General features: G+C 48.3%; 1 protein-coding gene across 9 annotated transcripts in view; it reads right to left on the bottom strand.

Annotated features, from left to right (window-relative positions):
• NCAM1 (neural cell adhesion molecule 1) overlaps positions 1 to 18440 on the bottom strand; it is a 320188-nt gene that overhangs the window by 28102 nt on the left and 273646 nt on the right. For 6 of the 9 annotated variants that reach the window (XM_060160411.1, XM_060160404.1, XM_060160405.1 and 3 more), the window contains 5 exons: positions 15677 to 15827; positions 15186 to 15370; positions 14738 to 14834; positions 14261 to 14431; positions 12507 to 12638 (listed from right to left, as the gene is read on the bottom strand). In XM_060160411.1, coding sequence (XP_060016394.1) covers positions 12507 to 12638; positions 14261 to 14431; positions 14738 to 14834; positions 15186 to 15370; positions 15677 to 15827 — 736 coding nt within the window. Of the gene's footprint in view, positions 1 to 11149; positions 11165 to 12506; positions 12639 to 14260; positions 14432 to 14737; positions 14835 to 15185; positions 15371 to 15676; positions 15828 to 18440 lie in introns of all 9 variants that reach the window. The other 3 variants (XM_060160402.1, XM_060160403.1, XM_060160407.1) reach the window with 1 other exon arrangement.

The following is an 18440-nucleotide window of genomic DNA, read 5'->3' as shown; positions in this document are numbered from 1 at the left end:
AGATCTCTCCTCAGAGGTGTGAACGAGCTTCTACCTCGCGCTGCATTCTGAGTCACAGCATTGCACAGAAATGACCCAACTTGGTTTTACAGAAGAAACTGAGGGGTTTCAACCCAATATCTGCTTACACTTCAGCTTTCAGGGGAAAGGTTCAGCCTCTGAGCAGTCACCCCAAGTCTGAAAAGAGCTTGTCTCCCTCAGGGAAATAATGAAACCACATTTTTGTGTGTGGGACTTGGAGTTTATACAATCATAGGTTCCCAATGTTCTTTCCTCTGCCCTAAGACTCACAGATTAAGATAATTTTTTAAGCTAGGTCCAAGTTTTTAGCACTATGGAGGTTTCCTGATTTGGGGACATCCCTCCTTTATTTCATACGATGTAAATGTTAAACATCTCCATTTTTGGAAACGAGGATGCCTCCCATCCAAGACCCTGTCCAGGAGTCTGGTTGTAAATGGGACTAAACTGGGGCACGGTGGCCATGCCCAGAGAGCTGAAGTCCTCAGAGGGTGTCAATGCGGAGGGCGAGGGGTGGCACACACAGGGCTCACACACGTGGGGTGCACGGGACACAGGACAGACCAGGGACAGAGCACATGCGAGACGAATGGCCGATGGTTTTGTTCGTGTGAATGTCGCCCAATCAGCTCTCAGAGGAGCGAGGTCGCCGGGGACCCCTCGCATGCACGGGCGCCCTGGGCGGGGGGGTTACTGGTGTTAGTTTCGCTTTTGTGATCAGTTTAGCCCGTGTGTCTCAGGTTGTGACGTGAAGTACAAGTTTTCAGTTAGTCACACATGTGACTCCCAGGGTAGGTTTGAATGGATGTTTGATTTTACTGGGGGAAGTAGTGAGCAGAGGCTTCCTTTACTCTTCATGGTAAATAAGAAATGTTTTTAAAAGGTTGTGACAGTCACAATATTAACTAATTATTTTGTCACTCCTGTGTGCTTAATTAGGCTATAATTTTTTTTTGCCTTTGCTGCAAGGGTCAATTGTGTGCTTCTGGATTACATGGCTCTCCAGTCATGGTAATTGTCAAGTGACTTTTGCTTTGATTTTTCTTCCCTCCTGCCCGGAGTGGGAGGTGGGTCACTTGAAAAGTGACACCTCGGCCATCACAGCCAAACTGCTCTAATTCCAAATTCTTCAATCTCTCATTTCAGAAAGCCTTCAATCTGCATGAATTTTATGAAACTCTCTCATTGGTTTTGAGCAAACACAACCTTTGGGATTGATACGTTTCTCTCTGTAGCAATGTTATGTTTTTATGGAAATGTGACATTTTAGAGCAGCTGTGGTTTGTAGAACTACGAAAGTTAAACAACAATGCTATAAAGCTCACTTGCAACATTGCTTTCTGGGAAATCATGTTTATGAGCTATCTGGTAAAAATTCAAAGGTGCAAATTCTGCCATGGCTAAAGTGGTTTTACTGTAGCCAAATTTCTTGAAGCAAACCATTAAACCGAAGGCTGTCATGGCATCAAATTGTCATGTAAAGGCTACGAAGGATGATGAATTCTGGATTTGCATTGATTGAGAACAAGAGGAAATCTCTCAAATGGCTTTGCTTAGGAAATCCAAGACAGGAAGAAATGAGTGGGCCCTACGTGCCAGGCTGTGGTCCCAGATTTATTTCACTAATCAGAACAAAGAGTTTTACCTTCTGTTCACCAGCGTGGACGACATCATCAGCACCATGCAAGCCACATGACAAAGTCACATGATACGCACGCACATGATTGGTTGAAAGGAAAGTGGAGGAGATCACATGGAAAATACAAAAAAATTAAAAACTGATGTAAACAATGGGCAGGGAGAAAAATCAACAACAAAATCACAGACTAAATAAAAGGAGAAATTAAATTAAATTAGCAGCATATATAGGAAACATTGGAAGGGCAGTAAAACTGCCCGGAGATAGAAGACTAACAAATCATAAAGAGCATTTGGTTAACAACACCAGTAAGCATTAGCTACAGCTGCAACACTGCATATTAATACCACATCAAGGAGGAGCATGGAAACTTGTTTTGAAATGGGGAGGTGTCTCTGTCAGGACCCAGATGCCAAAGTCAATCCAGGAGACTGTTGAAGGAGAAACACAAGGCAAGTTATTCTTCACAGATTCCAGAAATGTCTCGGCATCCTTGGAAAACAAGGGCAATGAAACAGAGCATGGTCATGAAGGAAGAGTCCCATGATTTTTAAGGCGCAGACCGTGTGCCCTGGAAGAACAAAATATTGCATTACATTAAGAAGTCATTTCATGTTTCCTTTGGCGCAATGAGGAGGCAGGTGTGGGATGAGCGAGGGTTGGAGGATGCAGGTAGAGAAGATGGCCAGGGATCTCATCTCACTGCCGTATTCGTCTACCCATGTTATCCTAGGGGCCACCATGAGATAACCAATCAAGACACATATAAAAGAAGAGGCCAGTATTTTGTTCTCTACGTCTGTGAGTCTGCTTCTGTTTTGTTAGATTCACTAGTTTGTTGTATTTTTTAGACTCCACATATAAGTGACATCATACAGTATTTATCCTTTTCTGTCTGACTTATTTCACTTAGCACAATGGGTACCAGTGGGGAAGAGGTACAAACTATTTGGTTTAAAATAAGCGACAAGGATAGATTATACAACACAGGGAATATAGCCAATATTTTATAATAACTATAAATGAAGTATAACCTTTAAAAGTTGTGAATCACTATATTGTATACCTGTAACTTATATAATATTATACAGCAACTATACTTCAATGAAAAAAACAGTTAAGTAAAGAACCATGAAGTAGTATAATAAAGATTCTAACAAAATAATAATAAAAAAAAGAGGCCGGTGCAGAAAGGGAATAGGTTTCCTTCCGGAGGTTGAGACCATAACTCTGTCAACACTAAGCAGCAGAAACTGAACCCCTGGCTCAATGAGCTAAGAATTTGACATTAAACACATGTTCGGGCATTTTAGACTTGTGGTGAATGGATAAGACACGGGTTTGATTTTTACAATGAAAAAAACAGCTTTCTTGTTTGGATTTGCCTATGCTCCTTTTTGTCCTATGTTATATTTACATCTGATTTGTTGCTGAGTGATTCTGCTTCAACAAAAGGCCTTTTGGGTTTCCCACCTTAACTTTCACAGGCCAAGGGGCATTTTGGCTATTACCAGTTGGCGTTAAGGAGGACAAAAAAGGAAGGTGAAGATACCTTTCTGCCCAAAGCACACCAACGTTTAAAAATGATTCGAGAGAAATGCTTCAACCACGTGACACAGTCCCTTGCCACCGTGAGCTGATAAGAGTGTTTGTTTCTCACTGTCCGACACTGCACAGCGTCTGGCACCTTCCAACCAAGGGTGCCTGCCGGGATTATAGACAACTGAGCAGTTTCTCCTTTGATTTTACTTAGGCTACCTTCATTCATTCATAGTTATAAATGAATCAATACACACACACAGAAGCAAAAATAAAAGACATTATTTACATTCAACCCTACTGACTGACTGATGATTGATGGATTTTTGGACGCTTCCAGCTACTCTGCTGTTAGTTTCACTGCAATTCACACGTGCTCCATTCTGCCTTACAGTTGAGAAATATGTTCATGCTAAATACAGGCTGCTGCCCAATCGTGACTGTCTTTCCTTTATCCCGGTATCCACTGGGACCTACAATTTGGGTCAGTAGTCAAGTGGTTCAAAACAAAGAAGACTCAAACTTTCTTCTCTTTGGATGTCACTGCTAATCATTTTACCTGTGGGAAGAAATGCCTGATGTTTAAAAGTTAAACCTATGTCAGGGGAGAGACACCTAATTCCTCCTGAAGGAAAAATCTGGATCCAAGATTGTTTTCCTTCCAGAGAAGACCAACCTACAGTGAGACACCTTAAATATGACCCAAGTTGTGCAAATGCATTGTGTAGCCTTTTCCCGCTATGCTCTGCACGGCACACACTGCAGTCAAGCTGCAAAGGACTAGAGCATCGCTGTTAGCAGATGAAAGGGTGCTGTTAATTTCATTCCTTTTCCAAATGCAGAGAAACCCATCACCTGAATTAAACCCATGTGAGCACAGCTCATTGTCGCCTGCTCTGCTCTGCTCACAAAATGTAACCTCAAAAGCATCAGGAATTAAAATTCACTGCAGCACGCACACGGAGAGAACACCAAGAAAGCAGACTGTCAGCTATGTTCTGCAGTAGAAAAGAGAACCACTCCGTGCAAAACGCAGAAACTCTTTTCTTCTCTGTTCAATTCTGTATCAGAAACCCTGGCCCAGGGAGTGGAGTGGGAGCTGTACTTTGCATCCTTGCTTTCTGCCTTCTGCTCTGACTACCCTTGATGGGATGCACGTCATTCTTCCTGTGCACTCAGAAGTATTATAAAATCTAAACCTCGCACACAGCTGTGGACACACACACACACGTTCCAGTTGACTTGTCAGGGAGTTTAAGGCCTAACGCACAAGCCTACATCATTAGAGCGTTATAAAGACTAGCTTGGAACATGTTACGGATTGTGATGAAGTGTAACGTTTTCCGTGATGGGAAAGATGGTACAGTTTGGCCATCAGGAGTTGAATTCCAGAACTTTCATCTAGACTTTCAGCACACAAACTTGACAGAGCCTGGTTATGCTTTTTGAGGCCATAATTTTTCTAGCACGAGGGAGGCTAGAAGCCCCTCTCCTTCCCCGCGTGCTCGGGGCACACACTGCCACACTCTGCAGGAGGCAAAGGAGGGCGCGCTGTCAGGGAGCAGAGGCTCCCTCCTTCCTCACCCTCTCCCTTTCCCCGGGCAGCCAGCTTCTATTCCTTCCCTCCTTGTTCTCAGTCTTCTAGCTATTCTATTTTAGCCTCTCTCTCTCTCTCTCTCTCTCTCTCTCTCTCTCTCTCTCTGTGTGTGTGTGTGTGTGTGTGTGTGTGTGTGTGTGTGTATGTGTGTGTGTCAGAGGGGGAGAGACAATGAAAGCTGGGACGAGATGCTCTCCTTTTGTCTCCTCGGCATTTCTCTAATCATTTTCTGGTTTTTTAACTTGTGGGTAAATTTGGAAAAGTCTCCTTGTGCACAGAGTTTTCTTCAAGAATCACCCCAGTTCTTTCGGTGACACTGGGTCTGCTCTCTTGGCCAGGCAGACAGCATGCTTAGGGACCCACACCAGGCGAGGAGCCTCCGTGCACGCACAACTGTTGCTTTCAGCACTCGGGGGGGAACCAGGGACAGCACTGTGACCCAGGAGTCGGCTCTGCCACAAGCGGCAGTCTGGCCCTGGGCAGCTAAGCTCTGTACTCACTAGATGGTTTGGTGGTGGTAAAGGCAGGAAGAGGCCAGGTTGCTATGGAAACATGAAGGATGGAAAGGGCACAGAAAGGTGAAAGAGGGAACGGAGATAAATTAAATTTATAAATACATATCTATGTGTGTGTATATATATTAAGGCATTATTATAAAGAAAAGAGAGATGGTGAAGCAGGTATTCTCTCATTTCCTTCTTCCCTGATTTATCAATATGAACGTAGGTATTTTAAAGAGATTATCAGTGATTTTGCTGACAAATTATTCTCACGCAGCAAGAAGTAACATAACTCTCATTTATTCTTACTATGAATTCCAGCTACTACGTGCTGGGCACTGTGTTTTGTGTTTTTCATACGTAATCTTTAATTATCATAAATACCTATAGAGTAGGTAGAATCTTTCCTTCCTTTGGGAGATAAGAAGTGTGAGGTTCGGAGAGGTGGGGTGACTCACTCAAGGTCATGGAGTTACATACAAAAGTAGTGGAGCTGGTATTTGACCCTGGTCCCCAAACCTGAATTCCTGCTGCTACAGTCCACTGCCTGGAAAGCAGTGCGTGGGGTAGGCGGGCTTGTTTCCAAGTCAAGTAGATGCCGCAAAGGGCTCTGAGCCTGGGGCTTGAATCACTCCCGAGGTTCCACCCAAGGTGCAGGGCTTCTGCGGCACCGAGGGGTGAGGGTCAGCCGGGCAGCCCCACCGGCTGCACTGCCTGCTGCTCTGCGCACATGCTGGCGTGACACCCGGGTCTCGCTCAGCAGCTGTCTCACTCTGCTCTTTCCCTCTGGAGTGCTGGGTTCATCACTCCGGACAGTGGGAGGCCCGGAGCTCTCCCTACGCCCGGGGACTCAGGGGAACAAAAGGGCATGGCAGCCGAATGAAATAAGGTGGTAAACGAGTGAGGCTCAGGCAGGGTGACAAAGCCTGAGACCGACCAGGCGACACCACGGCCGGCTTACTGGCACTGCTCCTAGGTGGGCAAACAGCTTGATAAACGCCAGGTTTGTTGTTATTTGCCGGGGGCGGGGATACGATTACTTCTCGTGTTTTATAGAGGAGAAAAAACAAGGCTCCCTGGTAAAGGGTTCAACAATGTGCCTAAGGGCCTACGGTCGGGCACATCTGCAAGCAGACACTGCTTCTTTTCCCACAAGCATTTACGAGAAATATATGCATTTATGGAGAAAGCAAAAGCTATAGACCTCGCTATCTAATTTCAATGTCTGAATCCAACTATGCCGATTAAAATGAAGGGTGAAAACACAGTGACCCAAACATTTCTGATGACCCTGCAGAACAGACATTTTTCTTGGGGAATTCCTTTGGCTTCTCCAAACAATCAGCCTGCTATGAATCCCGAGGACAGGGCTGGGGCTGCCACAGCCTCAGGGAGCCTGTCTGCGGGGTTTTCTGTCCAGAGCCACGCTTCCCACTCGCCTCCTCTTGCGGGGAGAGCTGTCCACCGTGCATCTGAGCGGACCTGTGCCTACTTCTCATCTGCTTCTCTAAAACCCCGTGCTGCTCTCCACCCACAGAGTGGAATTAGCACCTGGTAAGGGAGGTAACGTGAGGCAGGCCCACTGTGGCTGGCAGAGAGCAAGCAACCTGCAGAGAGATGGATGAAGAAAATGGTACTCACTATCCAGATGAGACAATGGAACAGGGGTGGAGGAGCTAGCAGGAGCCGCTGAGGAAAGAAAAATGAAGGTGAAAAAAAAGGGGAAAAAAAGATCATCGAGGCACACAGATACTGAAGGGAAGAATGGAAGAGGCAACCCGGGCGTGTCAGTAAGAGAAGCTGAAGCGAGTTAGAAGTGGGAAGGAGAACCCCATGCGTGAGAACAGGTGGCCGGCGGCCCAGCAGAGAGCAGGGCCTCTCTGACTTCAAACCCTGAGCCTGTGCGCCTGCCAGGCCCTGCCGTTCAGGTAAGGGACTGGGCCAGGAACAGCTGCAGAGGCCTCCAACCCTGCCTGAAAACAAAGAGCCGGTTCCGCAGGACCAGCTGTCTCCATCGGATCAGGTGTCAGGAGAGAAGGGAACTTGGACCCCAGCTTAAGGTGAACCAGCAGAAGAGGGGAAAAGCACTTTGGTTTTGCCATTACCTACCTCTTCATGTGTATACACAGGCATATACCTACGTGGATGGCGCGTATTTATAGCACAACCTGTGTGCCTCACTCTCTGATTTCAAGGTCCCAAAGAAACAGAAACAACTATCCTCCTTAATGTTTGTGACTGGGCGAGGTAGGGATGGGTCGGCATCTGGATGGTATGACAGCCACTGCTGCCCTCCAAACCCTATGAAATGTGATGCTCTGGCTGCTGCAGTGTGCGCAGGGGGCAAAGCAAATTAACATCGAGTGTCATTCTTGCCCTCGAGAGAAAGGGAATGTTCGAGGGGCCGGGACTAACGAAGTTAATGCTAACCAACTTTCTGCATGGAGAACCTTTAAAATGGTGCATCTGAGACGTTTTGGACACCGAAGGGATCTTTAGTTTTTCATTGGCAAACATTCAGAAGTTATTCCGTCAGCAATCACAACACACAGTCCCCTTTGAGAGCTGTACAAACATTTGGAAAAACAGCACTGCATCTCCAACATTGCGTTGACACTCATGGTTCTGTCTTTCTTGTACCTTCCAGATGAGGGTACCTCATTAAACCATCGAGTACAATGTCACTGGAATCAGAGCAAGACAGGCTACTAACTCATCATGACTTGATAGCCTGGTTAATTCTGGTAAAAGTGTCTCTCTCTCTCCTTTTTTTTCCTTTTTATTTATTTATTTATTGGCTTGAATCGTTCGCGTGATTGTCCATATCATTCTGGCAAAGGGATAGGGTTTTATGTGCTTTAACCACACTATATTACAATGCTTTAACTTCTACTTGCCATGTGCCATCTAGGGGGCGAACTGTGAAAGCAAAAGAGTCTCAAGATGCCTCTGTTAAAAAGTAGAGACTCACTTATAACCTTTATACCCGGAAAGAAATGGTCTGTGTCGCTTCATGGTACAGAAGCAGATGAAGAGGTAACATTCAGGCAATGAGATTCTGAAGGTGTGTGGTTCATTCGTGGAGGAAAGAGTCATAATAAATTGTCACATCATTTCTTTAGGGCTTTAGCAGCTCTGAGAGGGAAGCAGCCCCACTCAGGGCAAACAGAGGTTGTGAACTTTCCACCTAAGAGTTTCTTGACAGCACGCAGACACCTGGCCTAAAAATACATGAAACAGGGACTTTTTCCCAGGTTGGAATTCCATTTGTCCCATTAGAGCCACAGCTTCCTTTGCCTTCACAGAAACAAAGGGACCTCCCAACAGGTAAGCCTGGCTTTCAAATCGGGCCGCTCCGAAGCAGGTGTCCTTGAGATATTGGCTAGTTTCACCTGCTCATCCCTGTTTTGACATATTCATGCCCCCAAATGTGGAGTAGTCTATTAAGGAACCATGAGAGCAACACTAATATTGAGACATTTCAACAAACTTCAAGTGCTGAGGAATGGCTCTCCCCTACGCCTCCCAACCCGGAGGGGCCGGCAGCATTGACTCTGTCCCGGGTGCCAGCCCCTGCTGACCCTATACTGTCTCCTCCTTGGAGGTGGGGTGTACCCAGCGCCTACCTCCAGTGCTACAGGAGCAGGCTGTGCACCTGCACCCCGACATCACAGCAGGGGAATGCACTGTCCGTGGCCAAGATAAGCCAGCTTCAGAAACCAACACCCCTGGTTCCTGGGCTCGGTGTAAGCCCACAGCTAAACTGATGGCCGCTCTTGTTCAAGTTCCGACAGCCTTTGTGTCTTTCAAGGAATGGGAGTGAGAACTCAGAGAAGGTCCTTCCTAAAACTTATCCTCATTTTCTAGCAGCAATAACTGGGGTTTGTTCTGGCAGTGGCAAACGTTGGCATCTTCCTTCCAAGGGTAACCTTTTCTCAGGATGGCTCTAGGCATGACAGGATACCCCTTGGGCAAACATCCTCACTTCAGCAACTCTAGGAAGGCTATGAGGGTGCAAGGAAAGTCCATAAGAACCAACTCTAGTGAGAGCATAATATTCTCTTACTCCGCTCAAGCCATTGCAAAAGGCACATTCAACTCTAAAACTGTGCCACATTCTCTTTATCTAAAAGAAGTTTGCTTTTTAATTCTTTAAGCCATACCTTTATTAGGTGATTGAGAAAACTGACCTTTCATGACACTAGCAATGCCTGCTGCTGTATCACTCACGATTGACTTGGAATAGAGAACTGACCCCACCATCTTCCAAAGGACTTTTTGGAATCTTGGTTAATTATCCATCTTCATACTGGCAGACAACAAACAATAAAATCTAGAGGTCTCCTTTTCTAAAAAAAATTAAATGTTGGCTTTTAAAACAAACAAAAAAAATTCTCACTCTAACAAAGGCTGGGCTGGCAGTGAATGAAAACCGCTTATGACCTTTGAATTTCAAGACCCAGTTCCTCCGATTCAGTACTCAAAACCCCGTTACTGGTTAGACACTCAGAAGGAGGCCTGACCCTAGCCTTCCTCTCTGTCATATAACGAAGCCGGCCTTCGTTCACTGCTAAATCTAGAGGAGAGGACACCCGAAGACCAGGTAAAGATCCAGGAGGAAGGTGCCCTCGTGCCTTCTGAATGCAATCAGGGCAGAGCTGAGTTGCCAGCCCTAGCCGTCAGCTCCACCCAACACATGATTCCGAATCCTTCCAGAACCGGTCCATTCAGGAACCAACTCTGCTGAGAGAGTAGATTTAGCACTTGCTCGAAATCTCAGAACGCCTACACTGAGCTACTTAGTTTCTGCTGTTGCTGCAGTATTTCTGAATAAATTTCCAAAAGATAAGCTTCCCTGAGTGCCTTTCAGGAGCCAGGAGCTTCTTATGAAAAGAGTGTGCAGCTTAAGACTTCCCTCCACCATTCTGAGCTCAGCCTGGGAAGAAGCTGAGCCTCAGTGGACGCAAAGTTTGGGGGGCATCTATGCTGGCTGAGACCAGACCACAGTTCTGTTCCCGGAGCAGCAGGTGTGCTTCCTGTCACCCCTGCTCCCAGATCCACTATTTATAGCTTACACGATTAGGGTGTCCTTCCTGGGGAGAATCACCCTCTTTCTGCATTCTTGGCAGTAGAGCTACTAAGTAGCTGGTCAGTTTTCCCAAACATGGAAATCCACGTTGCAAGTAACCTACTGCTAGAGAACAGAGTTGACCAGAACTGGGGGTTTAACTCCCCTGCAGGATGCATGTACCCGTGATTTGAACCCAAGTTCATGCTGCACTTTACAACCGCAGCTGCTGCTGCACGAGGTTCCCCTACCCATTCTCCCTAGAACCTTCCAGCTACCATCCTGTCAGACAGAAAAGGGAGAGGTAGTGAGCTCAGTTCTTTCACCTCCTAAAAGCAAATGTGAACATCCTTCCGGGTTCTTGTGCCCATGAAGGGATTTTGAACAGAGGCCTGGCGAGGCTGTGGTCACTTTTCTGGCAACCTGGCTAAAGGTGAGACGGGGCTATAGCCTGTTATTCAGAGACCCTCTGCACACCTCCGCCACGCTTGGCTCAGCAAAATGTTGCCACAGGGTAATCGTCACACACAGAAATTAATAAATAAACACAATTTCAAAAGACACAAAAATTGCATGCTCTAAAACAGGACGAGTGTTAGCCTCTTGGAGTAACCTACGGACATTAACAAGAGCACAACTAGACTAAGGTCAGTGTGGTTAGGGCCCGGACGATATCATCTACTTCAGCCTCTAGGGGACAAAAGGGACCAGAACTAAATTAAAAACTAGAACTAGCAGATGTTAACGCTATAGAAACAGGTAATGAGGTATGAAGAGGCACTTACGTGGAAGAGGGCTATCTGCATATCCCATGGATGGAACACAGACGAAAAGAAAAGACAAGAGACAGACCCAAGAAAAAAAAATAAGATGTAAAAGAAATGAATAGGATCCGCAGAACACACGGAGCTGGAAACTCAAATTATCAAATTACTTCAAATCCAGAAAGAAGCAATTCCTGTACGAGGAAGACGAGACAGGTTTTCTACTTCTGGGAAGAGGTAAGGGGATCACTTCCCAGGCCCCCGGCTTCAGAGAGAAGAAAGCAAAGGATTCCCCCACGTGCTTTTTAATCCCAGGAGTCAGAGAGGGCCCAGGGAGCTCTGTGACCACTGGGGGAGTCTGTGCTACAGCACCTTCTTCACCCGGATGGACTCACCATTCTCCCAGGGCAGGAACTCCAGTCTGTGGAGGGATAGGACTAGACCAGGGCTCACCCAGAGCCTGGCTATGTGCGGGAAGGGAGGGAAAAGTACGGCATGCCTGGTTTAAGGAAACAGGGAGTGATGGAGACAGAGCTGCAACCCTGAATGGGATCAGGAAGAAGTGACTCCTGAAAGAGGCCTTGACCAGGGAGACCCCGACTGTGCTCTGGGTGTGGGAAGGGAGGAGAGGCAGGAACGTCAGAGGCCATGTTTTTCCCATTGGCCTTGCTGGGGTTTTGCTGCTGCTCATACACTCTACAGCAGGCTCCGTTTTCCTGTAACTGAGTATCTCTGCTGCATCAAAAATCCCACAACTAATTATGTCAACTGTCACTGACTTTACTGTCTTCCTTCAGGTCACCGGGTGCTTAGGGCCCTGGTGACAAAAAGCAAATCTACCCAAATCCCTCCCTACCACGCAGCCGTGATCCTTCCTATTGTCTTTAAGAACATGTGTTAGTGGTTTTCCTCCCTGGCTGTTATTCTACCAAACTGGACCAGCTGCTACGATGGTGTCACCAAGCCCTTCAAGAAAGTGAGGACAGGGGCTTCCCTGGTGGTGCAGTGGTTGAGAGTCCGCCTGCCGATGCAGGGGACGTGGGTTCGTGCCCCGGTCCGGGAGGATCCCACATGCCGCGGAGCGGCTGGGCCCGTGAGCCATGGCCTCTGAGCCTGCGCGTCCGGAGCCTGTGCTCCGCAACGGGAGAGGCCACAACAGTGAGAGGCCCGCGTACCGCAAAAAAAAAAAAAAAAAAAAGAAAGTGAGGACAAAGGGACTGGGTATCAGCCATCACCGAGGGTGAGAGAACTAGGAGATGGGACCACCGTGAACAGAGGGGTCTGAAAGACAAAAAGCTGTCATCTGAACAGTGGATGGGCCCGCTCATGGCCCCACCTGCCCCCCAGGGGAAGAGGCTGGGCAGCTGGCTTTACTTACGGACTGGCTGCGTCTTGAACTCGGAGGCTGCGCTGATCTCGCCCAGACCCTTGCCATTGAGGGCCGCCAGCCGGACCGCATACATTGTCTCGGGCTTTAGGCCCACGATGGTGACGATGCCCTCCACGCTGGCTGTCATGAAAATATGGAAAGGGTCACAAAGGAGGAAAAGGCTGTTGGTGAAGTGGTGTAGCTGCTATGGAAAACAGCAGGGCAGGTCTCCCCAAAATGAAACATAGCGTTATCATTTGATCCAGCAATTCCACTTGTGGATATATGTGCAAAAGAACTGAAAGCAGGGACTGGAATAGGTATTTGTACACTCACGTTCACAGCAGCATTGTTCACAACAGCCAAAATGTGGAAACAACCCAAGTGTCTGCTGACAGATGAATGGATAAACAGAATGTGGTCGATACATACCATGGAATATTATCTAGCTTTAAAAAGGAATGACGTTCTGACACACACTACATGGATGGACCTTGAGGACATTATGCTAAGTGAAATAAGCCAGACATAAAAGGACACATGTTGTATTATTCCACTTATATGAAGTACCTAGAAGGGTCAACTATACAGAGACTATTACTAGTCAACTCTATAGAAAGTAGAATGGTAGTTGCCAGGGGCTGGGGGAAGGAGGGAATGGGGAGTTATTGTTTAATGGGTATTGAGTTTAGGATGATGAAAAAGTTCTGGAGATGGACAGTGGTGATGGTTGCACAACAACGTCAATGTATTTAATGCCACCGAACTGTACACTTAAAAATGGTTAAAATAATACATTTTATGTTAAATATATTTTACCACAATAAAAAAGTTAACTAGAAAAAAAAAAAGCCACAGATTTGGTACGAGGTTTCGGGGGGGAGTCAGGGAGGTCAAGGATCATTTTCTTCTAGCTCTAATCCTGATTACCCAGAAAGTCCTCCAAGCCCTCCCCAAAGCTGAAGGAGTGACAGGAGCTTCCTGGCAGGACGAATGCTCAGTAAACCTGGGTTAGAAGATGTCTCTGAAGTGCTATGACACCGTGTCCTAGCCCATTCCCAATTCTACCCTTATTTCCAGGATTAAAAATGTCTACAGAAACAAAACCTACTTCACTGAGTTATTCCAATTAAACCCCAAAGGGAGAGTCAGACATAAATATATTCAGTCCTCAGGGAGACATGATCCGAGCTCAGAGACTTCAAACTGCAGTCACCCAAGGGTTATTTTTCAAATCTGTGGTTTGGAAATATATCATAGGATTGACGTAAGAGCAGACCTGTCTTGCTGGCTCTGATCATTTGGCTAATTACAGAGCAGTCCCTGAATAGACGCAAGCAGGACTGGATGGGTGACAGCAGAGAACCTGAAGCACATGGAACTCAAATATGCAGAGCAGGGGTGGACTGGACTCCTCTGGCTGTGCTCAGCACCTGAGCAGGGCTTCCGCTTGGCATGTGGCTACGCTGGCCTCATCTGTCCCGGCAGGGTCACGAGAACCAGGTTCTGAAGTACCAGGGGGCAGAGGCCAATAACTCCACATAAGATGTGACCACACCCTAAGCCTGGGGGGCCGGTAATGGCGTTGCAGCATAGGAACATCAACAGGACGGCAGGTGCTGGCATCTGGCCTCTCTCAGTATTGGGGAGCGGTGTGCACCCCACCCAAATGGGCAGTCAGGGTGCCAGCATCTGGTGAACGCAAGGGGTGAGCGTGAGCCCAGAGCCATCATTCTAAAGTAAACCGGCACTCTCCAGCTTACCTTCTTTGGCATCATACCACTTGGAGTGCCACACCTCCTCGTCTATTGCTCTCCACTCAGCCTTGTATCTGAGGATGGGCACCCCGCCCGTGGCCTCTGGCTCATCAAACTGCACCTGTGCTGTGCTGGAATATGGCTCCACCTGGTCGATGGACGGTGATGATGGGGTGTCTGTGGAAAGGACACATGTGGAGACTCAGGTGAGCCTGATTTGGCCCAGGACGTAACTCCCCATCATGAAACACATCTCTCTCATTTCTTTCAACTCTTGAGAATCTTGTCGTCTATATCCTGTCTCCCCCGGTCCACCTCACCATGTAATTCTTTCCCAACGTGTCCCATGTCCAGATCCTCAAAGCCCGCAGAGCTCCCAGCCTCCTGACTCTCACCCCCTCTTCTTCCCATGCTCCTGTCATCACAGAAGGTCATGAAAAGGGCCGGCAAGGGTGAGGGTGTGCAGCCATAAGGGGTGCTCACCTGCTTGGACAAGGATGAATTCCAAAGACTCCTGTCCGATGCGGTTCACTGCGGTACAGTTATAGTTTCCAAAATCATTTTCAGAGTCCGGGGTCACCTTTAGAAAGAAGGAGCTCTTGAGTTACGAGTGTCCCACGGAAGGGCCCCCACCTCAGATCCTTATTTATTGAACTAAAATTAGTAGAGAATAGAATCAGTAAAGCTGCAGCCGAGCCTGAACCCAGAGAGAACAGAAAAGGGGATCATGGGAGAGGCACACTCTGCCTCCCAGGCCCCCGTCTAGCTCCGGGGAGAAAAGGAGGGCTGAGGCTCACTTTCTTCCTCAGCCAGTGGCTCCCCCGCTCAGGACGTGCTAGAGAAGCAAGCGAGAAGATTTTAGCTGTGTCCAGCAGCCTGCCCATCCTCAAACGGCGCCTCCTCCACCCTGCCCGCCGCCCCCACGTCTCACCTCCAGGTAGCTGGCGGACGGGGTGTTGTAGATCTTGATGTTGCTGTAGTTGGAGCTTGGCAGCAGCTGGCCGTCTCGGAACCACGAGATTGTAGCACCGGGGTAGGCAAACACCTCGCAGGTGATGTTCACCTGGTTGCCCTCCCAAGTGTACACAGCCACAGGGCCCTGAAGCTTGGGGGCATCTGCAAAGAAGGACGACAGCTCTCAGGAAGACTGCCACGATCGTGACCCCTCCCCCCACTCTGTCTCCGGGCACCGGGAAGCTGGTCATGCCTTGAGGCCGAGCTGGTGCCGGGGGACAGCAGAGATCGGGGTCCCCTCCCATGAGCTGCACAGGGAGACACGCAGACTGGTAAGAAGCCGGGGGATGGAGTGAAGGGGTGCCTTGGGGACACAGCTCTGAAATGGCCAGGGGCCAACCACCATGGGCCGGGTCCTGGCAGCTGCACGGCCCTCCCTGCCCCCTGTCTTCCCACCGTTTTCCTCACATTGCACTTCGAGGTACACCGACTGGGAGTCCTGGCCGATGGTGTTGCTGGCGGTGCAGATATACTCCCCAGCGTCTGTGTACTGGATGCTCTTCAGGGTCAGGGACGACACGCGGGCATGGCTGCGCACCACCATGTGCCCGTCCAGGGTCTGCCAGGAGGGGAGGGACAGCGTCAGGCCCGGGGCTGGGTGGGGCCAGGAGACCGGGCCATCACTGTCTGCGACCAGCCTCACAGCCCTCTGCTCTCTGGGCCAATGTCTGAGTCTCGCTTTAGGTACCGACTCGCGAGGAGGCTCCGGAGAGCACTATGGGAACTTGGGTGCATCCCAGACAGAAAACGGGACTCAGTTTACCCAAGCAGCCTAGCCTATGTGCCAAGATTGGCTTGAGAAGGACAACCCAGGCCCCCAAGACGATTTGGTTGGCACATCTAAAATGGAAGCCAAAGTCTGGCCAGCAGGCGTTGCAGCTGCAACAGTCCTGCCTCGTGAGATTCGGGGAAACCTGCACTCCCGTCCTTTCCTTCTAGCCCCCTGCCCACCTGCCTGCTCCTTGGTGCATGCACACATGATGGGGAATCTGAATAAAAGAAATTATACAAGAAATCCATATTTCTGCCCATGCCTTACTTTCCTGGATGCTTAAAAGTAAAATAATTTCATCGAACAAAGTCCAACGATCTGGAGCTCAGGAGCTGTTGAGCTGGAAGTGAGGGGAACCGGGTCCTCTCTCCCGGAACAGTGACACAGGGAATCCCAGGCAGATTTGGGATGCTGGACACTATAGTCACCAAAGTCTAGCCCTTGACACTAGAATTGTCTTCCTGCGTCTCTGGAATTACAAGAGTTGGTCAAACAGGGAATAAGCATATGAGCCCTGGGCAATGGGCACTGAAATATTTCCAAGGGGTTTCCCCCCTTGACACTCTTAAGTAAACTGGTTGCTGGCCTAGGAAGAGTCTAGGCGTGTGGTCTGGGTTCAGACCCTCAAGAAAGCTGGCAATCTGGAGAAGGAGTCTAGCTCCTCGTAGGCTGGGCCACACTCTCTAAGTCCAGTGAGCGATATTCCATAGAGATAGACAGGTGGGTGCTCTGCATATCGCCCGTCATCCCATGAGGCTGCGTCTTGAAAGAACTAAAGAACACCTGCCTCCAGGTTCTTTTTAGCTGCTGGTTTGGAAGCCCAAAACCCAGCATTGAAATATCGTATGGCAGCCAGTTTGGGGGGCTCAAAAGCAAGACACCATTGGCCTTGACAGAAGCCTCAGATCTACCACAAAAAGTCCCATCACTGGTAGAGCTAATCTGTTTCAGTCATTTAAGTCCCATCACATTCATATCCAGAAGCCGGAACACAGCTGCCAGCAAAGAGGCAGAAGAGCCGAGCAAAACCATCACTACCTACTGCAGCGAGGGCCACCCCTCTCTGCAGGAATGCCCAGATGCCTTGGCTCTCGGCCTCCACGAGGCCTGGGAAGCTGGGAAGCTGATGGGCTGAGAAGCTGCACCCCAGGGGATGAACGGGAGCTGACACAGGCAGCCGTGGAGCACTTGTCTCCGAAGTCTACAGTCATGTGCCAAACAAAATCTTGAAGCATCCCCTAAACTCGTGGCCTCAGGAGTGTGAGGTCAACGCTGCAAGTATCTCTGAGGGCTGACCTGACCTGCTTGTCATTCCTATACTCCCAAGACAGCAGAATGAAGGCAGAGGGGATTCATGGTTCACCCCGGCCTTTCTGCTTATCTCAGCGAGATCACAGCTTCAGCCAACAGTGATGCCAGCCAGCGACTGAACTGTAATTTTTTGTCACACACCCAGGATTTGTCCTGCGGCTGCCACCACAAACACGGAAAACTGATCAGAATATTTCAAAAGTCAAGAGAACATTTCCATAAGGAAGGATACAACAGCAAAAGATGCAAAGAAAGTCCTGCAGGTAAGAGAAGGACATTAACAAGTAACCACAAAGGGGGGCATGAGCAGTTTATACTCAGAATAATCTAGAAAATGGTCAAAGAGAAGCTCAGGCAATGGTTGCACTGACAGCCTTACTTTCCCCGCCCCCCTCCTCTCTGGTCTGCTTGTCTAAATTTCTCTCTGGAAAATTTTCTCATTTAATGATGTCAGCAGAGCAGTAGGCAGGCTTCCATAGAGAATTTTATTTTGCGGTGGCTCAAAACAGGATTGATGATGGAATTATTTGCCAGACGCCCAGTTCTCCCTCCGAGGGGATGCAGACAGACTCCAGTGTGGTTGGACCATCTCCCTCTGAAATGATTTACTCTGGCAGCAGAACTAAGTCAGGGAGTGCCACCTCCAAGCCACCAGACCCACGTCATGCTGATGGTCCAGACTCGAGGAGGAAGCAGATAAACTCTGGGCACGAATGAAAAGATCACTGTGGCAAGAAGGCCCGGTTTTGCAAAAACGTACGAAGGGCGATTATAATTGCTCTTCTCATCAAAACATTTTTGTCTCTCTTCTTGCAGGGAAGAGTCCTAAGGCTTTCCAGAACTTACAGAATGAAATCAGCCATGACCCAAGCCTTCTTCTGAGCTCATCTGGACTCATGGTCTTCATCCCTGACTGAGACAAATAGGAGGGAACGGAACTTCTGAGCCCCGGGGGGCAGAACTCACTTGAAAGTCAATTACGTCCAGAGCAAGATAACTTAAGATAAGGACACGTCTGCAAAATGGAGTGAGGTGTCTGTTTTCCTGGGAGTAAACCAATTACTTCCACTAATAATAACAATTCTCTCA

Source organism: Lagenorhynchus albirostris, chromosome 9 (genome assembly GCF_949774975.1).
Source record: "Lagenorhynchus albirostris chromosome 9, mLagAlb1.1, whole genome shotgun sequence".
NCBI classification, from domain to species: domain Eukaryota; kingdom Metazoa; phylum Chordata; class Mammalia; order Artiodactyla; family Delphinidae; genus Lagenorhynchus; species Lagenorhynchus albirostris.
Note: the sequence above shows the minus strand (reverse complement) of the source record. Positions and strands in the feature narration are given on the sequence as shown.